The 25,802-nt window shown below is 40.2% G+C and overlaps 2 protein-coding genes across 4 annotated transcripts in view; both read right to left on the bottom strand.

Annotated features, from left to right (window-relative positions):
* Window positions 1-889: 889 nt before the first annotated feature.
* On the bottom strand, window positions 890-3,848 carry LOC125892857 (E3 SUMO-protein ligase ZBED1-like). Its single transcript, XM_049583178.1, has 2 exons — window positions 3,350-3,848; window positions 890-2,571 (listed from the first exon to the last, which is right to left on the bottom strand). Exons 1-2 carry the CDS (start codon window positions 3,618-3,620, stop codon window positions 1,190-1,192), a joined length of 1,653 nt encoding a protein of 550 aa, XP_049439135.1. The 5' UTR covers window positions 3,621-3,848; the 3' UTR covers window positions 890-1,189.
* A 3,575-nt stretch (window positions 3,849-7,423) lies between these two features.
* The window catches only part of cnot10 (CCR4-NOT transcription complex, subunit 10), a 40,802-nt gene continuing 22,423 nt past the window's right edge, over window positions 7,424-25,802 (bottom strand). For all 3 annotated transcript variants that reach the window (XM_049583146.1, XM_049583144.1, XM_049583145.1), the window contains 11 exons: window positions 25,636-25,785; window positions 23,562-23,764; window positions 22,814-22,935; window positions 19,072-19,251; window positions 17,470-17,550; window positions 17,233-17,346; window positions 16,985-17,115; window positions 16,873-16,902; window positions 16,503-16,630; window positions 14,225-14,300; window positions 7,424-7,886 (listed from right to left, as the gene is read on the bottom strand). In XM_049583146.1, the coding sequence (XP_049439103.1) occupies window positions 7,726-7,886; window positions 14,225-14,300; window positions 16,503-16,630; window positions 16,873-16,902; window positions 16,985-17,115; window positions 17,233-17,346; window positions 17,470-17,550; window positions 19,072-19,251; window positions 22,814-22,935; window positions 23,562-23,764; window positions 25,636-25,785 (1,376 nt within the window). In that variant the 3' untranslated portion in view covers window positions 7,424-7,725. The remainder of the gene's footprint in view (window positions 7,887-14,224; window positions 14,301-16,502; window positions 16,631-16,872; window positions 16,903-16,984; window positions 17,116-17,232; window positions 17,347-17,469; window positions 17,551-19,071; window positions 19,252-22,813; window positions 22,936-23,561; window positions 23,765-25,635; window positions 25,786-25,802) is intronic.

The following is a 25,802-nucleotide window of genomic DNA, read 5'->3' as shown; positions in this document are numbered from 1 at the left end:
GTGAATGGACTTAATTTCATAAAGCGCCTTTCTTCAAAGAAATTTACGTTAATGCCAATCGTTTATTCATTCACACACACGCAGCTGGTTTTGTCGTTTTTCGTTTTTTGGTTCTGATAATAAAAACGGAAAAGCGGCTCCGTTTTTTTTTTTTTTCATTTTTTCATTTTAAACTAAAAAGGAAAAAACGTGAAAACCATGGTATTTCCATTTTTTTGTTTTTGGTTTAAAACGAAAAAACGAACTGCCTGAAGCTACCCTGACCCAATGAGCAAACGCTCTCCCTGCTACGTCTTACCGATCTAACTATGTGTGCTATCTGGGGTGTGTGCATATGACTGAGCGGCTGCTAGGGATGGGCGATACCACTCTTTTCAGATTCGATACGATACTGATACTTTTTCTTTCAATTTCATCGATACCGATACTGATCATTTCTTATTGGTTATTTTTTAAAGTCAAAATGTAATTACACTTACAGGCAAATCACATGAAAAATGACATATATGACTGGCCTTTTAAACACATTTATTAAGAACAAAAGAGGGCGTCCTATACAGAGAGACCTTAACATATAAGTTACTTCACTTTGATTATTAAAGCACCAAATTGGCCTTTTGACCACTGGCACAAATCCAAACACCAGGTCTGTAACAATTACTTATATGTAAGGTAGGTGAAAACTACCAACAAATTTATTACATCATAACAATGCTGTGTTGAAAACTTGTGTGTTGAAGTAAACATGTCTGTAACACTGTGATCCATACCTTCTCACTGAAGTGGAGCAGAAACAAGAGACAGACTTAAAAAACATTTTGTTGTCTTAAGCTTACGAAAAAAGCAAAGTATCATTTGAAATAACAACTTACACTTTGCAAAGCACATTTAATAAGTAATGGCACAGTTAGCGGAAAAAATATACACTCTCCTATACTATCATGCCTCTCAGGAGGTATAGCTCTACATTTTACTCAAGTTTTAGGTTGGTGTTGAGGAACAGTAACATGTTAACATTTTCAGCTTTAAGCCAATTACGCTTCTGGCTAATTGTCTCTCCTGCCTTGGAAAACAGCCTCTCTGCTGGAACAGAGGTTGCAACAGTTCCAAGGTATCTTTTTGCTACTTTGCCCAGCAGTGGAAATGCATTCTCATTTTTCTTCCACCAAAGCAAAGGGTCCTCGCTCCTTTATATCACTTTTTCTTCCATGTACCTGCGCATTTCAGTGTATGCATCTGTGTTTGCTGTGCGACTGCTCTGAGAAGCCATAACACGAGTGTCAAACTCCTGCCATAATCCTCCCTTGGATGTTGAACACTTTGCATCACTACTTTCAGTGTTTGCAGCAGGTGACCCTTGTGTCAATGACATGGTTGCTGTCATGGAGTTGGTTGATGCTGTAGCAGAGGCTTCACTGCTGGTTGCCTGACACTCACAGCTGCCCAGGGCTTGCATCTCACTGATTATCCTTGATTTGATCATTTCCACATTTCCAGTATCACAGAAGACAATGTTTTTGAATCGAATGTCCAAAAAAGTGCTGGCTGCAAGAGTGTGGTTGTGCTCAATGTTTTGAAAGCGCCACCTGCATTGTGCTGAAAGCTGTGAAGCCAGAGAGTTACCCCTCTGCCCAGCAGATGAGGTTGCTCGTTGGAGAAGAGAAACCAGAGGAATGACTTTGGAAATGGTTACGTAGTACTCTGCTGAAACCTCCTTAGTGGCCTCTTCAAAAGGCCTAAGGGCTTCAATGGCTTGGCTAATGTGGGACCATTCTCCCTCATTCAGGCACAGGGTGGTTCTCCCAAGAAGACAAAGTGCTGTTGTGACAGCTTGTTGTTGTTCATGCAGTCGTTCTAGCATGTACAATATTGAATTCCATCGCGTATCCACTGCTTGGATTAGTCTGTGCTGTGGGAATCGCAACTGACTTTGTACTTCTTTTAGTTTGTCAGTTGCTTTGGTGCTGTGATGGAAGAACCGAACAATAGCACCACATTTCTCCAAGATGGACTCGAGACTTGTATCAGCCTTAATAGAGTCCTTCACAATGAGGTTGAGTGTGTGTGAAAAGCACGGAATGTGTTTCCAGCAAGTTTTCTGCACAGCTGAAACCATATTAGCTCCATTGTCTGTAACGACAGCGTGGATCTTGCTGCTGATGCTCCACTCATCAGTTATTTTCGTGAGGAGTTCACAAATATTGTCTGCTGTATGCTGTACAGCTACATGGTATGTTGCAAGATTGCAGGACTGCATCTGCCAGTCCTTATCAATAAAGTGTCCTGTCACAGTCAAATAAGCTTCAGTGGTTCTTGCAGTCCACATATCACTTGTTAAAACCAGGCTGCCTGCTGATTGTATGGAGTCTTTCAATGTTTTTTTAACTTGTTCATATAGTTTGGGAATTTCACCTGTCATCAGGGATTTCCGACTTGGGATCTGGTAACGGGGATCCACTACTTTCATAAAATGACGGAAACCTTGATCCTCAACCATTGAAACTGGTTGCAAGTCTTTCACAATCATCTGGGAGAGGCTCCTTGTGATCTCTTGGGCACTTTGGGACTCAGCTGAAAAAGATAATGTATTCAAAAAACAAAAGGGAAGATGAATTGTTTTTGTTTTTTTCTTGTTTTAACAAACAAGATGTTTGTTAAGGATTTGATTAGATACAAGGCCTACATAATTAAATGTGAAATAATTGAAATCACAATATGGCCAAGTGCAATATCAAACCTGCAAGAAGCTGCAATTATTTGTAAGTATAACTTGTGAAAAACAGTTTTATCATGAAGTGATAAAATATGAATTATATTCTCCAGATGTAAGAAAACATGTCACAGTTTTTTAATCATAATGATTTGAATGGGCTTTTTTTCAGTGAAAAATAAAACTATGATGTAAAAATGACAATTCCCAATAATTATGAGTCATATTGCAATTGCAATATCTCTTTTTTAAGCTTCAAAATCAGTTTATGATCAGATCATGCAGCCCTATTAGATATTTTATAAAAAGCAAATTCCTGGACTAGTACTATACATATATATATATATATATATATATATATATATATTCCCCCTAATACTCTGGACCATAAATTTCAGAAGCACTTATTTTGTGGCATAAAAAAACAAAATTACCCCACTAATTTATCCTCATAGTAAATTCAACCTGGCTTAATCCATTGTTTGGACTCCTAAATGTATATGCAAAGTTTTGCAAGATTATTACCAAAAACAATGTTAAATAGAGGAGTGCCATGGCGATTTCTCCCATTTAAAATTACCCTCTTCACCTGCTAACATCATAAGATTATGGTCACGATGTTGAGGAATTCACCTGTACCTGGATATACTTTTCCTTTCTGGAAACTCTCATGTAGGGTCTTTTGCCGGACAGCGGGTGGTGCAGCAGCAGCAGACCTGTCTTTCTCTGCCTCCTCTTGTCGTTTTTCAAGCTCATTGTGACTTTCGGGGTGTGTACTTTTTAAATGTTTAAATAGGTTGCTGGTGTTGCTGCTGTGTGCAACCTTCTTATCACATATTGTACATTTTGCCGTGACTTTATCGAGTGGTGAATAATAACACCACACCACGCTCCTTTTTCTGTCTGTCATTCCACTCTGCTGTGCTGGTCATCGCTTGTCCCGCTGTTCCTGTTTTAAAACCTGCTAGCTCGGCTGTAACGTCTCAACTTCCCCATGTCACGTGACACGGACCAGTCCATTTTGCAGGTATAGAGGGGGGTGTCTCGGCACAAAACATTGGAGTAGGTTACAGAAAACAGGTGAAAGTGATGCATGCACTTTCGTATTTATTAATCAGTATCGATATATTTTCAAAGATATCAACACGAAATGAGCAGCGTGTGAGCATCGATGTATCGATCCCGCTGGACTGTGTTTTTAGTGCTGAGTAGTTTTATGCATTTGCTTATTTGTTGTTGTAATTTGTAACTTTAATTTTGCATCTAAATTTGCATAACCTGATATCTTTGGTAGACCCCCCTTTCCTATCAGTGGAGAACTTTAATGCTGGTAACTTAGGACCTCACATTTGAGTGACACCTGCTCACCCTAATAAATAGTAAATAGTAATAAAAACAATTAATTACTGCTACATATTGTTCAGAGGCGGCTGCAGAGCGGCACTGCCCAAAGCTGGGGGGATATCGACCATGCGGTTGTCTTGTTGGGGTCAGGCTACAATGTGAAAGGACTTAAGCCCCATTTGCACCAAACACTTTCTGTATGGTACCCTTGGAACCAAAGGTAACCCTTCAAACATGGTACCTAGACCCTAGGTCCGTTTAGTGTTTCCACTGTAAACGATACTCTTAAAGGTGTGTACATTTATTTTCACTCACTGCTCTATCCAGCACTCACTGTATTTCCTCATCACCAGTGACACAGAGGGAAGTCTGCACCTCATTTATCGTCCACAGAATGAGGTTGCACGCCAACATTACAGAACAAAATAGAACAGGCTGCAGTGAGAGTCTTTCTTGATGTGATACTAAAAAATAGCATGTTTGTGCATTTAGTCCTTCTCAGGCAAGTGCAGGGGTGTACTGTTGCTGGAGCCCACAGGAATGAAGCTCTGCAACGTTTTTTTGTTTTTTTTTATAAATGTGGTCAAAACTTAAATTTTTAAATGCCTGAAGATTCATTCATTACTAAAAGTGTATGTCATCTAAGATAGACATAAAAGCTAATGGAATGGTCAGAGGTGTCATATTGAAATTTAAGGTGTGCTGATGGATTCATGTTGTCGACTCATGCATTGAGTAAATGTTCCATCTTAGAAGTTGCCAGCAGTCAGCCCAGTGAATTATGCTATTTTTTCTCAGACTGCAGCTGCTGCGAGAGGCAGCAAGACATCCTTTCATTTTATAGTTACAGTTAATGTAAAACTTGCCACAGTATGAACAGTGGTGACATAAGCCTTAAAATCAGCCACAACTCAACCCTGAGCAAGAGGGACTGTTTGTTATTGACCAATCAACAGACTGTAATGTTTCTAGCTCCACCTTTTAGTACCAGATCTGTGTGCTAGGCATACCAATTGATGGGGGACCAAAATGGGAACGGTAAGGTGTCAGGTATTGTAGTTATAACGATGTGTGTAATGACGCAAACGAATTTTGACTCCGTTTACTGGCTTCTTACTCTACATGTATTACAGGTCATTCAACAGGTATGTAACTTAACAGTGCCCCCGCTGGTCAGGCAGTAGTAACTACACATCACATAAGGAACAGTTCCATTGTTACCATCCACAATTTTCGACAGCATGAACAGAAAAAATGCGACCAAATTGAACTGAATCGTACAGGACTACTGGTGGAAACGGCTTTAGTTGCAATGCACAAGTTGCACAGGTGATGAGATCTTATTTCCTGGGGGCCGTATTCACAAACATTCTGAGAATACCCTCAGAGAGCTCCTAACTTAGCCTAAAAACTTTTATTAATGAGTCTTAGCTTAGGAATGATTTAGGAAAGTTCTCAAAGCAACTCTGAGCAAGGAAGGGACAGAAACTTTTAGTTTAGGGAGGAAATGTGGTTGACCCTGTTGCTAGGTGTTTTGCTTTCTTTTAACAGATGTGATTGGTTGTCACAGACACGCCCTTTTGCGAGCCTGCAAGGTGTGGACACCCAGTGGAAATGAAATGAACTGCTGACTCTGAAAGTGTTGTCATTGTGATACAGTGTGTTCACTGCTGATGGAAGGATTAGACAGGTCCAAGTCATCACTGCTACACGGTTGCATTTTTCCAGTTTTTCAAGTATCTTAGTGTTGTGATTATTCTATCTCTGGCATTATAATGATATTGTGTTAGGTGGGAAAGGCGTGCATACCCCTAATTAGATCGGCCACAAATATTATCCTGACACGATCTAATCTGTGGCATTTCATTTACTCACTGTCATTCAGCCTTAGGAGAATATTCCTTCAACCTCTTTGAGTTTTCACCATTTTCCCCTCTGATACAGAAACTCTTAAGCCTCTTAAAAGTCCTCCTTCCTGCTTCTAACAGTTTTTCACCTTAGGAGGTTTTTTAAGGGCTAAGACGGTTTGTGAATAACTTTTATCTTTACAAGGACCTAGTCTTAACTTTCAGGGGAAATTTTAAGAAAACATCAAAATTCTAAGAATTTTCAGAGAATTTCGTCACTGGGAGCAACTCTCAGAACTAGGAAGCTTTGTGAATACAGCCCCTGGAGTTGTAAAACTCAAATTCAATAAAGTTGGGATGCTGTGTAAAACAGTGATTTATAAATCCTTTTTGACCTATATACAACAGAATACAACCCAAAGACAAGATATTTAATCTTAAAAAAAATAAAATCCAAGGCAACTCTTCTCTGGTGCAAAAGTTAAAAGGCCTTTATTAAATGGCTAGTTCATGATGAACATTAAAATCACCAACATGTTTCAGCCATGCTCACTGGCCTTCATCAGGGCCTTTTTAACTTTTGCACCAGAGAAGAGTTGCCTTGGATTTTGTTTTTTTCAAGATGTACTACACTTCCTGACCAAAGAGCACCTTCCTGGATACCATGATACTGCAACCCACATGAGCACTTCATCTGCTGTTGTCTACAAGATATTTAATGTTTGAACTCACTTTATTTTTGTATATAAACTTACCCTGAGGCTTCAATTTGATTCCTGCAACACATTTCCAAAAAAGTTGTGACAGGAGCATCACCTTTTCTTTAGTAATTAAGTTTCAAAAGTGAAATTGTTGCCTATTTTTGCTTAATATACGACTTAAGTTGCTCAACAGTCCAGGATCTCTGTTGTCAAGTACCTGCACTCTTTTACTACAGAAATTGAGCCTTTTGAGGATGCCCCTTTCATATCTATTAATGATACTACTTATCAATTGACTTGTTTTTTTTTTAATATTTCACAACATTCCCAGTCTTTCGTTGCTCCTGTCCCAGCTTTTTTGGAACATGTTTGCAGGCATCAAATGCGGAATTATCTGTTCATACAAAAAATATCTTGTCTTTGTAGTGTAGTGAATATAGGTCAAACAGAATTTGCATATCATTGCATTGTTTTTATTTACATTTTACACAGCATCCCAACTTTTTGGGATTTGGGTTTGTAACATTTCATGTGACAAACAAGTGACTGATTGAACTGAGGGTATTTGTTTTAACTGTTGAATTTTTTTTAATCTTGTTTTATAATTTATGCTCTGGATTTAACTTTTCTTATTGTAAAGCATTTTGTGATTGTTTTAATAGGTGCAATAGAAATACACTTATTCTTAAAAAGTACTCAGTACTCCCTGTGCATCATTTAGATCAAGTGTTTTTTTATGTTGATCACTGTCAAAATGTCTGTAACAGTCAATGAGATTTTACGTCCACTTGAGCTACTGTAGTATCACACGTCATCACACATAGAGTAAATAAAATTTTATTTAATTATCCAGACAACCACAGATTTCTCATTCTAATGGAAATAAACAGTCAGCTGATTTCAGTCCTCGGAAACAGCTGCAGCTGAAGTTCTTCTCTCTTCAGCAGTCAGCAGCCATACTTGCATTTCACACGGTTCCTGTTGTTGAGGCTTTATAAATATCAAGGCTCCTCAGGAGTGAGTGAGTGTGTGTGTGTGTGTGTGTGTGTGTGTGTGTGTGTGTGTGTGTGTGTGTGTGTGTGTGTGTGTGTGGAGTAGGGGAATAAGAGGTGGCTATGAGGACTCATTTGCGCTGAACTTGTGTGAAGGATGAGGGTAGCTGGATGGGCTGGACAGACTGGAAAGGCTGGATGGGCTTCTTTCGGGAGTCTGGGGATACCCTCTGGACCACTGCAGGCAGCAGCTGGTTCCGTTTGATGATCTGCAGGGCCAGCTGGGTATTTCCTGAGGACGCACGACACAAATCCAGGCGATTACCTCCTGAGTTTAACCCCTCATTCACATACCGGCAATAAAGCACAGCGATTAGGTAAGCCAGACTCATTTAGATGCTGGTTCAAGTATGACCAGACAATGACACTACTGTCAGAGTAGAGAGAGCAGTTTCAGTACTGATATTAAAATGGTTCTTTACTAGGCTCTTCTACAAAAAGACTTTTCTCCTCAGATTGACACTGACCAACAACTTTATCAACATAATGATTTATGTTTTGTATTACCTTACAAAATGAGGGTTTCAATAAACATTATCAAGTTTCTGTCCATAACAGCAGTATAGACTCAATCTAGTCAATGTGTGATGTTCCATATGCAGATGTTTTTCTTAAAATTACAGCTGCTGAAAGCTAATATTTGTGGCATTACACAGCATTTTAAACTTTAAGTATTTTAGCCAGTGCCATTCAGGGAGTCTGTGTTGTCCTCCAATGTTTTCCTCTTGATAGAATATAATTTCTACAAAATATGAAAAACCATTTAGTCAGCATGCATGCAACAGTAATGTTGTAGAAGCAGCAGCATTCATCTATGCTGTTGGTATGACAGGAAGACAGCCAGTTTCATGATGACTGTAGTTTTATACCTTTGGCCCCATACCATGAGGCTGGGCTTTTATTACACAAATAATTGTTGCTTTTCTGTTGATGCCAAAAGGAGACTTGTGTCTTCTACTTTTCTGCCTGTGATTGACTGGTAGTGTGTATGTATCTTCTCAATGCCTTCACTCCTTGGATACTGTTCACTACAAATCTTAGGGCCCTAACTGGCATGTCCTTATATACAAGGCAATTCTCAACTTGCTTTATATTTATCTATGTAATTTTATTCATCTGAAAAATGCTGGAAGCTACCTTATGTGCTCTGTGACATATATTGCACGAGACCTACTCTTGCTTTCTGTTGGCAAAGTTCATCTTGAAACAGGATACAGGCTTTTAGGTCTTAGAGGTGGGGAAAATTGTTGATGCTTAGGTGAGATTTACAGTATACTTCTGCGTCAAATCAACTCTGTACCTATGGCGTAGGATCTGTGTCGATGCAGTGCCTATGCCATAACCTACGCTGTGTCCTATGCCACGTTCTATGCTGCAGCCTGACGTGCATCTCCACAGAAATGTAACTACACGTCACATTGAAGCGGACCCCATTTTGCGCAAACTGAAAACCATTTCCCCCAATGGAAACAAAGCTTTTACTTACTTTTATTTAACAGATAAGAAACAAAAAAATGTTAAGACAATAAAGCCCCCACAAAATAGCATTTTCACTCTTGGTTGTGATTTATTCTGGCCCCATATGAGTGGAAGAAATCTCCTCTAGTTGCTAGGCCAATCTATACAATGTAAAATGCCATAGGCTTATGCTAGCAACGTTAGCATGTTGTATGTGGTTGGATAACGTGTTTAGTATATGACAGTTATTTTTCCAGTGAACCTTGTGCGCTGTAATGGAGCCAAATTTTTAACGTTACCTTTGTAAAATGTTGCTGTTGTCCCTGGCTTTATATGAGTTAAGGAAATCTCCCCTAGCTGCTAGGCTAATTTAGACAATATAAAATGCCCTGCGCTTATCTAAATAAACCATAGCATGTTGTATTTGTAGGGAAAATGTGTCAAGCAAAAGACAAGTGTTTTATCTGCGAATCCTGCAAGTTATAATGAAGCTAATTTGTGTACTTGTGTTTGAAATTGTTACTATTAAGCCATGTTTACTGTGTGTTTTGAATCAACTAAACTTTAAAATTCTTCACAGAAACCCCACTGCCAACTAGTGTTTTGGAGGTGTAACTGCAGAATGACACAGACAGTATAAATCCGCCGCAACGTGGACGATTCAGCATGGATTCACAAATGTAAATAATTGATTATCGAAACATTTATTAATAAGGTGATGTTGACACAACGAAAGAGGTGGACCTGCAAGGGCAGTGGAGCACCCAGACAGTCAACAGTGCCGACCTGCAAAGAGTTAACCTGTAATTCGTCTTTACAAAAGACAGCTGTTGTAAGCTTATTTTAATTTACTGTCTAAATAATTTCATTTGTGAGGTGGACGTGAAATATAGTGTGAATACTTTTTACGACATCACCTAGAGACTAATGTTAACGGAGCAGAACAGCAATCAGCAGTAATGTTAACAAATGGGGCCATCTGATCAACACACTGCAGCATTAAACAACTTAAACCAACTCTGTGGTGAGGAAAATAACTCTCTGCCCAGTCTGTTTTACTTCAAAAACTGTGTCTTGGCTCTTCCCAGAGCTAATGGGCTGCAATGCGTCCCCCCATTTTGCTGTTCTTATACAGGCAGAAGACTAAGGTGGTTTCACATTAATTCATTACTAAATTCATACAGGTAACTTTTTAAAATAAAAAGGTTGCAAACCATTTATTATTCCGGTGAATGATTACATTATGCCAACGCTGCACACCACGCCAGCATAAATAGAGTGGATATAATCTGACTGGCAACCCCTGGTTTTAAAGCAAGGGTATGAAAGCATTTTGGCTTCTATGAAGTTGAATGGAAAAGTACGGTGGCCCTAAGGATCAAAACACAACAATATTTCACGAAACACATACATTACATCACAATTTAAAAATAAATAAGTAAAAAGCACAAAACAAAACATTACCCAAAGCTCAACATTTCAGAAAACAAAACAACATTTTAGTAAACAAATCAACATTTGGTAAGACTCAAACTGCAAAAGAAAGGTAGTATTAGACAGATTCCTTGTCACTGATTGGATGAACTGTCCGTCAGTGAAAAATGTAAGTGCTACTTCTTCTGTTTGAATTCTGGTGGACTGGATGACTTGCGGCACATTGCTGCCTCTCACAGGTCAGGAGTGTGAAATAAAATAAAACTTAATTTATTCCTAAAGTGGACCTGCATTTTTATAGCGCCTTTCTAGTCATCCGACCACTCAAAGAGTTTTTAACACTGTGAGTCACATTAAAATTCATTATTCGATCATCAAAAAAATTAACGATCAATTATCGATTAATTGATAAGCGAGTATTTCAAAAGAGAGAAAACAAGAGTGCAGTGCAGACTGTCGCCGCAAGAGAGCGCAGCTGCCCCAGTTTGAACTTCAACCCCCCAGGCCAAAGAGGAAGAATGGCGCACATGCACAGTTCACCCCTGGGTTTTTATAACCGTTGCCAGCCAGGGGTTACAGGCTTCAGTTTTCAGCGAAACCTCCGTCTTTCAATGGCATAGTGTTTTCAGAGGCCTCAAGGGAAGCCGCTGAGGCTTCGGAGAGTGATGAGAGCCTCTGTCTGTTTCTGATTTTTTGCCTGGCATAGGTCCACTGGGGGGTCTCGTAGGCACGGTGGCTCGCTGGGCCTGTAGCATTGCAGGGGAAACACTGCAACTATCAAACAAAATTATTTGTGATCGATGAAAATCCTTAACAATAAATCATCGATAATCGAAAATTGATGGCCATCCCTAGTGGACGACTCGCTCTACCTCTGGGCCACAGCCACCCTAAAGGAGAACTGCTGTGCAGCAGTCTGCAGTATGCATTGCTGCTACCCTGCTGTTCCTCTTCATCAAACTTCCCAGCCTATGAGACTACTTTTGCCAGGAAGAGAGCAGCTGGCACCTGAAAGTCCGTCTCCAAAGCTGCTGTCTGCTCTCCTCCAAGCTAAATATTCTCATAGGCGGGAGTGATGTGGAGCGACCGCAGGGTGCAGTACGATCTGTCTTTGTAGAATATGACTAACATGACAGTAGCTTGGAAAACAGCAATATGAAGCAGTGAATTTGCTGAATATAAGCATATTAAGCATATTAAGCATATATAAGCATTTTACAACTTTGGTGATTACATTCAATAGAAAAATCCTCAACAAAGCATTTGAATGGCATAAGAGCTATGAAGTAAAACTAGCGTAGAGTCTGGAGACTGTGGATGGGGGGAGCAGCAAAATGTAATTTAGTCACATAAAAACAGGATCAGGTAAAATAATCAACACCACTTTAAGTAAATGCTATATTTAAAATATTTTCACTGCTTCACCTTGCTGTCAGACAGCCCTTTACAACAGGAAACTGACACCTGTACATTATGCTCTCCTCAAAGCCACCAGACTTCATTGGCAGAAACAGTAATTTCACTCCACAGAACACAATGAGTCTCTGGTCTTCCGCTGCCCCTTGATTGGGTAGTGAGTTTGTGTTATTGTGGGACTTTGGGAACTGACCTCAAAGCGCCAGCTCTCTTGTCTGCCTGTCTAAACTGGTAGCATAAAATGGATAACACGATTCTCAATGAAGGCTCAATCACGAAGGACGCTCAGGCTCGCCCTGCGCCTGCCCCAGGCCCAGCTGGTGCCTGTGCAGACCTGCTGCACAAAAGGAGAAAGGGGCAGAGATTCATTAGAGGAGCCATGGACTGTGTGCATGGAAATGAAATACAATAAATCATATTTGAATACATTTCTTACTTTTACCCTGACGGTGTGAATAAGTTGCTAAATTTGTCCCAGGTCACTTTTTGTAAAAATAAAAATAAATAAATAAATAAATAAATCTAGCAAAGAGTCGCCAAGTTGGCACCACTGTTTAGAAGTACATTAAGTGTTATCTTATCTTATAGTCCCAACTTGTGAGAGGCAGCAGTGTGTCGCAAGGCATCCAGTCCACCCAAGTTCAAACTAAAAACTAAAACAGACGAAGTAATGGCACTGACTGACAGACAGTGAATCTAATCAGCAACAAGGAATCATTGTTCAATAGTACCTACCTTTTCAACTGTGAGTCTCACCACATGTTGTGGTGTTTTTTTTTTCTAAAATGTGTTGTTTTGTGAAATGTTGTAGTGTTTTGGAAATATTGTTTTGTGATTGATTTTGTAGTCTGTACCAGCCCCTAGTTAGGCTGACTTAGGCCTAGTCTGCCGGAGGAACCCCCTATAATACACCGGGCACTCTCACTCACTCTCACTCTCTCTCTCTCTCTCTGTCTCATTGTGTCATGTGGATTACTGATAATTTGTTATGCTGATCTGTTCTGTACGACATCTATTGCACGTCTGTCCGTCCTGGAAGAGGGATCCCTCCTCAGTTGCTCTTCCTGAGGTTTCTACCATTTTTTTTCCCCGTTAAAAGGGTTTTTTTGGGGAGTTTTTCCTTATCCGCTGTGAGGGTCATAAGGACAGAGGGATGTCATATGCTGTAAAGCCCTGTGAGGCAAACTGTGATTTGTGATATTGGGCTGTATAAATAAAATTGAATGAATATTGTAGTATTTTAGGAAATGTAGTGTTTTGGGAAATATTTCATCTTCATCTTCTAACCGCTTCATCCTCTTGAGGGTCGCGGGGGGGCTGGAGCAGGGTACACCCTGGACAGGTCGCCAGACTATCGCAGGGCTGACACATAGAGACAAACAACCATTCACGCTCACATTCACACCTATGGACAATTTAGAGTTACCAATTAACCTAGTCCCCAATCTGCATGTCTTTGGACTGTGGGAGGAAGCCGGAGTGCCCGGAGAGAACCCACGCTGACACGGGGAGAACATGCAAACTCCGCAAAGAGGGGCTTCCACACCCGGGATCGAACCGGGAACCCTCTTGCTGTGAGGCGAGAGTGCTAACCACCACACCACCGTGCCGCCCGGAAATATTTCATTTTCTGTGAAATGTTGTTGTGTTTTGACCCTCAGGGCCACCTCAGAAAAGAAACCTGGGAAAGGGGCACACTGTATGCAAGTAAATTAATTTATTTATTTAATTATGGGTCATTACAAATACAGTATGCTATTTTTTTTAAAGTAGCAAGTGGTCACACAATGAGAAAAATAAATAGTATAGAAATCAAATATTTTGATGCATCGAGACGTGTCACAATTCACTGATAATCGTTTTATTATTGAATCATAGCCCCTGAATCATAAACAGATGCAATCATGAGATTCCTGGAGATTCCCAGCCCTCTTAGGTATGCTGCCCTACTGCCCTACAGAATTATCTGCAAACTGATTTGAGTGTAGGGGAGCTTGTCTCTTTAAGTGTTTGACTCTCTGTTATCCAGGATATGTTGACCTGATTTCTTGGTATGCTCTAATTTGACATTTCTTTTACTGTCTCAAACTGTGTTTGATGTGCAGTTGTCTGTCTTGGCTAGAACATTCTTGTAAAGGAGATTTTTCATTTCATTAAAGCTTTTCCTTGTTAAATTAAATTTAAATAAATAAATATTAAAGAAAAATGAGGGGCATTGATATGAAGAGGCTTTATAGACAGTGTGCGTGATGGAGGTCTGACCGTTCTGTAGCTCTAAGTAGACTCCCAGCAGGATGGCTTCAGGTGGAATCTCCTTGGTGTTCACCATAGACGCAGCCTGATGAAGACCACACAAATCACGACTGGGTGAAGTAGAAATTATTACTTGACTGTAAAATGATTTGAACAAGGTCAAGAATAAACTTTGATGTTTAGGAAAAGTTTTGTTTTTCATGGATTTGAATGCAGCTTGGTGTGTTCACACATCAGGCAGGTCACTACTTTCAAAGATATTTGTAAAAACCAATGTAACAACACTTTAAAGAAACATTTTTTTAATACAGTACTGCATTTCCTGAAATAAATCATAAAATGACCATGATGTGACAGAGATGAAGAAAACATTCGAAGTTGAAATACTGGCTTCTCTGACAACAATGCTACGGCCAGACTGTTATCTTTTGAAATTTCCATTCCAGTGAAAAAAAAAGGGGGTTTGTTTTGGCCAGTAAAAACCTGCACACTGCCCATTTTGCCAGTTGGGCACGCAAACACAGCATGCTGCAGCCATGGATGCAAGCAAACAAATTAGATCAACAGAAATAACAACTGATTTTAAGTTCAGCATTTCTAAATTATTAAAGAATACTCATAAATAAATAATAATCTTACGTAAAAACAAAATGCAGGAAGGGTTGAGGTAATGCTGCACACACTGTTCCTACACAGTTTTCGTTTTAAAATTATATACTTTTCCAGAATTAAATTCCCATATTTCTCTGTAGATTTTCATATTTAACATTTAACACTCCAGTACAAATAACTAGATGGTTATTATGTAAATAAATGGTTTTAAAATCCAATTGTTAACATGTATTTTACAATCTGACTATGTATACTATGATGATGCCAAATAATTAACAGAAGATTGTAGCTAGGTACTGCTGCTGATAAAAATCAATTAACACCAAACTCAGGAGTTTAATGCACAGCATTATCTTCAAGCTGCAATACTACAACAGTGCAGTATTATTCAGATTTCAAATTTAAACAAATGATTACCTTCATCCCGTAAAGGAGCAGAAAAGATGTTCACGCATAATTCACCATGGAACTAGAGAAGAGAGCTAATGTTCTACGCAGAAAATTCGATTTTCTGCGTTTCACTTTCAAACATCTCTGCCGTTAATTGCATAATTGCAGTTTACCAGCGTCTGTGCAGTACGGATAGCAGAAGTGCCAGGCCAAGAAAAAAATAAAAACACAATCAGTATCAAAAAATAAAATGATAAGTTTCTTGTTATAACAAGATATTTTTCAGGTTTTTACAAGATATTTTAATGTTATAACAATATGTTCTCCTGTTAAAATAAGAAACTTTTCTTTCCACCGCTACTGCTGCAACTGATGACCAAACCTCAATAACTACCTTAACCATCACGCACCTTTCCCTTTCACCTTACCATCCCCGCACGTCTGCACTTCTCCTGTTAATGGACATAATATAATGTGACCCGTTTATTACTGGGCACAGCCTTTGCCCCTCTGCGAGTTTGGGAATGTCATTGGCCTGAAGCCACATGTCCATTTACCCAGCCCATCTATGTGTGGGTGCCCCATTGTAGTATTGGTAACCTTGAATACACTTTTTAACTTAAAAAAACAAACAAACAAATAATCTTGTTGTATGCCTCCACAAACTCATTAAGTTGCACTTATAAATTATATCCATGTCTATGAAAACATGGATGCTTTTAACACATCTTACCCCCAGCAGCACAGAAGATCTATACAATCACTACAGTTTCAAGGTGGACACCCAAGATTACCGTCACCAATTCAGCATCTGACCAAATGTCAGTGTTTTTTGCAGAACATCCTTATGTCACAATGAAATTGACCTTTGACCTTTTTGACATAAAATGTCATTGCTTCATCATTATATCCTATTTAGCATACATTTAATCAATCATAATTAAAAAAATCTTCATAATGTGTTGTATTTTGACCCTGATTTCAGGCCAAAAGCCAAAACATGTTGGTCTCACAATAAATTAAATGTTGCTGGAGTTTTGACCTACTGAGATGTTTTTTGTTCTTCATGCACTTTGATAGTAGGTGACATTGTGTTGCTTCTACAACACAAGGCACTGCCAAATGTTGCTGCAGCAAAAGTCTCTGAGGTGGGGCTACAACCCCTGCAGCACAGACGGACTCATTGCTATGTTCAGTCAACCTTAAAATGGTATATCTGATGAAAATACACAATTTCAGACATTTCCGCAATCTGATGAAGTCACGCAGCTGTTGTCATCGTTACCTGATGCAGGCACTTCCGGGCCTTGTCATATTCGCTTCTCAAACAGTATGCACTGCCGAGGTTGAAGAGCATCATGGCTCGAGCTGATGTCACACTGCTGGGGTAACACAGGGGGGTCTGTTTCCCTGCTGCAAATGCACAAACACACATAAACACACACAAGGCTCACATAAAGGGAACTATTATAGTGACATCCTTGATACCTATTCATTTGTCTTTGTATGCTGGTCTGAAACTGTATTTTGTGTCAGAATTTCATTCCTACTTTTTTTTCTATTTTGACTGAGGTGCATTTTGAAAGTTTAATGTCCATTATATATTCTATAGATATGATCTTTCATGCATTAAGGATTAAACAAAGTAGACTCACAGGACTCAGCCTCATCTCCTTTGTCAGACCCTGTTGACAAAAACAAACCCAAGCACTGAGTAAAAGGGACAAGATGGTATGTTTGGTCTAGTCATGTGTAAATGCCACAGACCTTGATCTTGCTCGCTACTCAGCACTCCCATTGATACGTCACTGACATTCTCTGGGTTGAGGTGAGCTATAGCATCAGAAATCCTATCCAATGAGATGAGGGCTTCAGCAGCATAGAGGTGACCCAGAAATCTGTACATACAGCAGAGGAGGGAGACCAAGCAGACACCTGAGAGGAGGACACTGCTGTGCTTGTTTGTGGCTGCAGTTGAAAACCAGGACAGGTGAACCAACAAAACCAGCACTTACTTGAGGGATCCAGACACCTTGGTTTGATTGAGCAGCTTCTGAGCATGGTGTAGAGCCATCAGGTTGTCTCCCAGTGCTAATGCCACATATGCACTACAGGCCAGGATGGAGCACCTACACATCCAACACTGATTACTGCACAGCCCTCTGGCTTGTCTGGGTTATTTAATGTTCCTGAAGAATGACTGATGTGAAAGTGTAACTGAGATAAGAAGAGACAATAAGAGGTGTCGTTACCTGAGGTTTTCTACCTCCTGTTTTCTGAGAGGAGACGATGGAGCTGCAGACAGGAACTTATCAGCCTCCTGACCTTTCCCACTGGAACACATCATCACAACACAAATCCAATTCTACTCAGCCACAATCAAACCTCTATCGCAGTGCACCATTCAATTTAAGTGACCACAATTATTGACAGTTGATTAAGTGGCACAGAGTTCATATCACATTATCATTATGTTGTAGGGGTGGGAATAACCAGAGGCCCACTGATACCATAATATCACGATACTTTTCTTACAATACAATATTATTGCCATATTTATACTGCCATTTACTGAGGATTGTGATGACGTATGATATATTGTGACTAATTAACATTTTTCAACTGTGAATTACGGCAATTTGCTTGAAGAGAGAGATTCGCACACACAACTGTCTCAGATGCAGGTGTGTTGAAAAATATCACTTCAGTCTTCGAACAGAAAATCCTGCACACTGCTCTTGTTCAGCTTCACAATGTCACTGATGTTTCGGTCCTACTACACCTTCGTCAAGAGTGTTTAATTAGTGTTGAAAACTCTTGATGAAGGTACAGTAGGACTGAAACTAAGTGTAACTAATAAATTGTGAAGCTGAGCAAGAGCAGTGTGCATTTGCAGTTAAGTCTATTCACAGATTTAACTGCATTATTCTATTGGGCAACCAAAAGTTTAATTTGCAATATTAATCATTTATATGATTTAAAAATCTATACATGCTGTCTGTGTATTGTTGTAATATTGCCAGGCAAAATATCTTGATACCATGCTGTGTGCAAGCCTAGACAGGATTGACTTTATGCCATCCAGCTGAACTGACATGTGTCATTACATCTTCTGGCAAAATAAAAAGTAGCCTAAGTTGTCAACCTGTGCCGATGGCGTCACAGTGTTAAATCCAACATGTACTGCATTAATAATGAACAATATGATAATAATCAAAATAACATTATGTTTATAAACGGACGAATTGAGCCACTAGTGTTAGACCGGCTGAGAGTCGAGGCCGGTGTCATCAACATGAAGGAGATCACACTTCAGGAGATGGGAGGGGCAGAGTGGCACAAACTCTGTTTGTTTACAGCAAGGTTGGGGTGTTTTGAGGTGACAAGAGGAGACATAGTAGGAAAACTAAAACTGCAACAATATGGCAACATATTGGATTTGAAGATAATATAAGAGGTGTCTTGAATAACCATGAGTGATGCAGTGCTGCTGTTGTTGTTGCTGTTTTCGATACCTAACCCTTGATGTCACTTGATAGTGATCGGCTGTTGATCTGATAGCATGTATGTGAGGTGTTCAACCAGATTTGCACACCAAGTTCATTAAACATTTACAATTTGTAATCCCAGAAAGGGGTGATTCACTTCATCCTACAATTTGTAACATTCTACTGGTTCTCTGCCCCTGAACAACTGTTAAACAGAGGGGTTTTTCAGGTTAGTCTCCCTTTGTTAACCAGTAACTGCTGACTTGTCAACCTTTCTAATCAGAGGATATGATATACATTAGCTGTAGTTTTCTCAATACCACATAGGATACAATATCTTCTGGTGTCTGTGTGTCTCTCTCTGACCTGCAGGCATCACTGTTCTCGCTGCCGCTCTCAGTGCTCCCTGACTGACTGGAGCACTTGGAGCCATTCTCTGTCTTGGTGTCCTGTTGCTGGTGTTCAGGCAGCAGCAGCAGAGCGTTTCTGAGGCAGATGGCTGCAAACTCCATACTGGCTACTGGGATGGCTGCTGACTGGCCCTCACTGTACGACACAGACACAGACACACACACAGACAATACAAGCAGGATTATTACTGATTAGATATCAGTAATGGAAGCCCTGTTTCCATCAAACACTTGCAATATGGTATCTCTGGAACCAGAAGTAACCCTTCAGACATGTTACCTCGACCCTAGGTCCATTTAGCATTTCCACTGCAGACAGTACTAAATGTGGGTGGGGTTGTTGTCACTCACTGCTCTGTCCAACACTCACTGTATTTCCTAGTCACTAGTGATACAAATGGAAATCTGCACAACATCTATCATCCACAGAACAGGGTTGCACTCCAACATTTTCAGAACAAAACAGAACAGGCTGCAGTGAGAGTCTTTCAAAGGGATATTTAAAAATAGCAGGTTTGTGCATTTCAATCAATCAATCAAACTTTATTTGTATAGCACTTTTCATACATTAAAAATGCAGCACAAAGTGCTTCACAGAATAAAAACATACAACAAGAATATTACATACATAATGAACCCTTGAGCCTCCTCTTAAAAACATCAACAGTCTCTGCAGTCCTGATGCTCTCCGGCAGGCTGTTCCATAAGTGTGGGCCATAATGGCTGAATGCAGCCTCCCCGTGGGTTTTTGTTTTCACTTTTGGAACAATTAAAAGGCCGGTGCTGGAGGACCGCAGGATCCACGAGGGTTGATATGATAAAAGCAGGTCAGATAAATAAGATGACCCAAGACCGTTAAGACATTTAGACTGCAGGTTAGAGATACTCTTATTAGGAAGACCAGAGAGCAGGGCATTACAATAATCTAAATGACAAGAGATAAAAGCATGCATCAGCACCTCTGTGTTAGCCTGAGAGAGAAATGGGCAGACTCTGGCTATATTCTTAAGATGATAAAAACCTATCTTTGTTACATTTTTTATGTGTGGAATAAAACTAAGCTCAGAGTCAAAAATTACGCCCAGGTTCTTTACACATTGTGAAGGTTTAAAATCTTGTAGGTTTGGTAAAAGTTTCTCTCTCTTGCCTTCAGGACCAATAATTAAAACCTCTGTTTTGGGCTGGTTGAGCTGTAGGAAATTCACTGCCATCCATGACTTGATATCTAAAATACAGTTTAAAAGGGTATCAATTAGCCCTGTGTCATCAGGAGAGACGGCGATGTACAACTGTGTGTCATCTGCATAACTGTGGAAGCTGATGCCGTGCCTCCTGATGACGTCCCCAAGGGGAAGCATATATAGATTAAAAAGAAGTGGACCGAAAATTGACCCTTGGGGCACCCCACACCTGATTTCATGCATTCTGGAGGAACATATATCCATACTTACAAAAAAACAATGATCTGTGAGATAAGAGCTGAACCAGTTAAAAACAGTACCAGAGAGGCCCACCAGGTTTCTGAGTCTGTTTAATAAAATGTGGTGATCTACTGTATCAAAAACCAGTTTTTCTAAAATCTTACTTAAAAATGGTAAGTTGGATACAGGTCGGTAATTATTAAAATGTGGAGCAGATTGAACAGCGTGCTGAATGTTTGCGGATAGCATTTAGTCCTTCTCAGGCAAGCACAGGGGTTTAATGTTGCCAGAACCCACAGGGGTGACACTCAGCGACACTTTTTTTTCTCTCCAGGGAGCAAGAGACAAAGACAGACGGATGACGTAAGCTGTAAGGTCAGCTGAGGCAAACTGTCATTTGTCATACTAGGCTTATTGAATGGAGTGGAACAGAACACAACAGAATAGAATAGAACAAAATAGAACAGAATGGAATGGAATTGACTTGACCACACTTTTTCCATGCCCCACTGTCCAAAACAGCAAATATTTCCTGATCCTGAGCTATAAGGTGAAGTACAGCAAGCTCTAAGCTTTCAGGGCAGGCTGCCAAAGCCTGGGCTCTGGTGGTGAGGGGAAATATCTCTTCATGTGACCCTAGCCTGAACAGTTTTAAAAGTGAATCTCCTCCCATTTACTGTCTTAACAGCCCTTTTTGTTTATGTAGTTTGTGATACTTGTGGTGGGGTTAGGAGGCTTAGGCTTCCAGCTGGCTGTTGGGAATGCTGCAGGACCTGCATGCTCCTCCTCAGTACCCTCCCTGATGAGAGCAGCACGGAGCCTCCGTTCAGAGGCTGGTGGCATATGACCCTGCCCACTTGGTGGCTTCATAGCGGCAGGCAATGTCTTAACTTTGAGAGAGTGTGCGGGGCCGCTGTTCTAAAAATTTCTGTACAATTTCTGCATCCCAGACAGCATTGGCAAAAACTTGAGTGTCAATGGTGTCCTGTGAAGTCTCGGTCCTTTCACTGTAGGCTGCTGACATTTTTCCGATATGTCATCTTTTAAACATGATGAGCCTCATCCTGTTTGCGGAACCTCTGTCTCAGTTCAATGGCCACCGCAGCAGCATGTGCCAAGGTAGAGCCAAATACAGTCTCCATCTCCTCCACCAAGCTGCTGCAGTCCCAATGAGGAGACCATTGATTTCAGTGGACGCACACCCATGCTGTACCCACCAATGAAATCCTTCACTCAACAGTCATTGTCTTTGCTGACCAGTAATCAGCTCAGGTACAGCTCTCCAAGCATGCAGCAACTCTTTTCAGGACATGGTGCCATCACACTGACCAGGATGTAAAGTGTGGACTCTTTCTCTGTGATCATAGTCTTCCCCACTCTCAGTTGACGGCTGATAGTGTTCGCGATGAGACTGGCAAGCACACAACTTGGGTTGCTCATATTTGGTGGGGGAGCCCTTTAACTGTAAATCGTGACAACGTACTTGTCCTTGTGACTGTCCATATTTTGTATCTTTTATTGGAATACAGCAAAGGGGTATAGCATGGGGGACTGGTGTGCTTTGAATGAAACTGAGGGCAAGGGCAAGAGGGTTTGTGAACTGGGAGGCGGCATGTTGGAGTTACTGGGTGTGTCTTAGCCCCCCCTTCCAGCCGTGCCCACGTTGAGACTTTTTTCACATCCCAGGAAAGAGGCACTTAAGCCAAAATTCTGGGGTTTAGTAACTCTTTAACATTTAAAATGCATAAATGGTATAAACAAGAAAATATAAAGAATACATGTCTTTAAAGAGCTGAAACTTTTGATATATGAATTATTTCTGTATCTAAAAGTATGCAGAAGTAGTTAGCTGCCAAAAAACACATGGGATGTTGTTAGGAGAATAAGAATCATTTGGATCACAATACTATGAATACTGTGTCAGCATTCCCACTCATAACCAATATTTGGATAATAATAGCGTGAATGCTGACTCAGCATAAAATAAAGAATTTTGTAGAAGAACACGCATGTTTCCAGCATACACAACCTATAAGGTATTTTGGCTATAGAAGGACACAGGTTGTGAATCACATCCAATAACAACAGCAACTGCATCAGCATTCATAATAACTATTCCTTAAAGAAGCAATCTAAGACTATCAGCAATCTCAGTGCACGTAATGACAGTGTGGAACATTAACAAACAGCACTGCTGCCCTCTGCTGGACAGTAAAGTTAACTGTCCAAATTAGTAGTTTCACTTGTAACAATCAGGACTGCAGGGTGGACACTGACCTGTAGATAGTATTCTGAGTAGACTGGGATGCCAGGATGACCTTGCGATGGTAGCCTTGCCCAACAATAGACTGAACTATACCTTTTTTACAAGGTAAACCTTTGCTCTCCTGCTCCGACCCCTGGAAACAAACCCAGAGACCACAAAATAACTTAATTATTAATCTACAACTGTAGTGGTAGATACCATGAATCAAAATTCATTTGGAAATACATGTTTGAACATTGTGGTTACTGCAACTGGTATTGAAATCTCTGAAAACAACTAGGCTGCCGTGGTAGTTTCTAAATAATTACTGTAGCAAAACCATTACCATTATTAGATAATCTTCTACTTTAAGTGAAAGGGACATAACATATGTATCATTATTAATTCCCTTTTTTAAGATTATTTTTTTGGGCTTTTTTTTTGCCTTTGATATACAGGACAGTGTGAAATGGGGAGACAGAGAGAGTGGGGGGATGACATGCAGCAAAGGGTTGCAAGCCGGAGTCGAACTCGCGACCGCTGCAGCGAGGCATCACCTCTATACATGGGGCGCCAGCACTATCCATTATTAATACTTGACCCATAACATAACCAACCTCTCAAAAAAAAATCAGTTGATCAAGTGCAAGGAGATTATCTTCAACAACACATACAAACACTGTCCAAGTAAATATAAAGAATATGACCAAAATCCAATAAGGCCAAAAGCTTAAAAGGAGAAAAACAACTCAGGATCTCCATCTATTAATTAAGTCATACCCCCTTGTTAGCAGAGATGCAGCACTCTGCCAGTCGCAGCCACAGTCTGGGGTTGGAGTGGTAAACCTGCACAGCCTCCATCAGACACTCAAACGCTGCTAGAGGCCTGCCAATGTGCAGCAGCTGAATACCACAGTTATACAGCAGCTCATAGCGCTTGTTGGCAAGTAAAGCACACATGGGGATGCCTGTGAACTTCTTAGCTGGAGAATAAAAGTAGAAACACAAGGAAGGGACTTGTTACTATGGTGGACCCACATGTATGTGCAAACATTTTCCTAGTTAAAACTGAAGCATGCAGGTTACACAATGAGACAGCATGACTGTGCATTGGTCTGAATTATTCTAACTTTCCTAAAAAGTTTTAAATCCTTAAAAAGATTATGTTCACCACACACAAAAAAGTAATGAGTACATACAGTACATTCTGAGTGTCAAGGCGCTACTCTCTCAAAAAGTCCTGTGGGTTTTAAACATGACCCCTGTAGACTTAAAAGTCACTTCAGCTTCTCTCACTGACGAATGTGGTGGCGTCTCTCCATGTTGACAGTTCTGTCTGTCTGTCTGTCTGTCTGTCTGTCTGTCTTGAATGGAATTTAGTTTCTGATGCTCACTCATTAGAGGATGATTTAGAAAAGAAATTAACAGTAATATTTTTTCCCTGTCCCCCTAACTTTGGATAATCCACACACCTTACTGTCAACAGTTTTAATACAGACTAAATATTTGGTAGAAAGTAACGCCAGTAGAAATGCTGTTGATGATTAACAGAAGCATAGTTTTTGTAAAGATATGATGCTGAGAGACAGACGTCCAAAGTCCCGAACAAATAACAAAACCATCATTATTTAGAGAAACCACTGGAGAGAAGTGCGAAAATATGTTTTGTTTTGTTTTTCATATCAAATGTTGCTAGATAAAGTAGCTTGTTTCTTTGTGATTAGAGGCTAGAGTCAGTTTGGATACAGTAATTTCAGTGGTGACCAGATATAACTGTGCAACATGCCAAATTTTAATAAGAATTTCCCAAAAAATCTGGAAAAACTAGAATAACCACCTTGCAGTTGTCTGCCTCTGCACACCAGTTAAGTAAAGCCCTCTGAGGCAAATTGTGGTTTGTGATATTGGGAATTAATAAGTAAAACTGATTGATTGAGTGAACTGATTAAGGTGTACTTATAGTTTACATCTGTGTCTGTGAAAACATGGATGCTTCACACACATCTTACCCCCGGCAGCACAGAAGATCTATACAATCAGCGCAGTTTCAAGGTGGCCATCAAAGATTAGTGTCACCAATTCTGTATCTGACTAAATGTAACCTCTTCTGTTCCTGAGATACTGAGTTACAGACAGAAAAGTGTTTTTTTTTTTCCAGAACATTATGATGTCACAATGAAGGTGACTTTTGAGATATATAATGTCATCACTTTATTATTTTATCCCATTAGACACCTGTGTGAAATTTGGTCATCATTTGTGTATTTGCCAAAAACATGTTTTGTCAGTGGCCTTCAACCACCAAATTCTAATTGTTTTTTTATCGTTGAGTACAAGTGGATGTTGTGCCAAATTTGAGAAAGTTCCCTCAAGGCCATCTTCAGATACCGCGTTCACGAGAATGAGACAGATGAGTCCACAGTGGCCTTGACCTTTGACCACAAATCTGATTAGTTCATCCCCGAGTCCAAACGAATGTTTGTACCAAATGTGAAGAAATCGCCTCAAGGTGTTCTTGAGATATCACATTCACAAGAAGGGGATGGACGTATGTGCTGACAACCCCAAAACACAGTGCCTTTGGCCACGGCCATCGCCGGCACGGAGGCATAACAATGACTGTTAGTCATGAGGATTATGCTGCAGTGGTAGACCCAGATGTTTCTTTGGATGTTTTGATGTGAAACTGGGTCAAGCTGGAATCCACTGTAACCACACTGCTGTTACTGTTACAAACTGTTTACATCTAACTTTCAAGCCTACAGGAGGTGAATTTTTGATGAGTTAAAATTAATAGAGTATCGTGTGAAAGCTTATCAGATTGAGTCAGGAGATGGTGCTTGCTGTGACCCACATTGCCCGCTGCTGCTGTCTCCCAGCTGTGCGCAGGTGTGGTCGTTCTCTTGCAGTGCCTTCTTGAAGTAGAAAATGCCTAGGTTATGTTTCCCCATTGCAAAGTGAATGCAGCCCAGGTTGTTCCAGAACATGCATCGAACACATTCACCTGAATAAGACAAGTCA

Source organism: Epinephelus fuscoguttatus, linkage group LG8 (genome assembly GCF_011397635.1).
Source record: "Epinephelus fuscoguttatus linkage group LG8, E.fuscoguttatus.final_Chr_v1".
In the NCBI taxonomy this organism is placed as follows: domain Eukaryota; kingdom Metazoa; phylum Chordata; class Actinopteri; order Perciformes; family Serranidae; genus Epinephelus; species Epinephelus fuscoguttatus.
The sequence above is the reverse complement of the archived record's forward strand: the minus strand, read 5'-3'. Positions and strand labels throughout refer to the sequence as shown.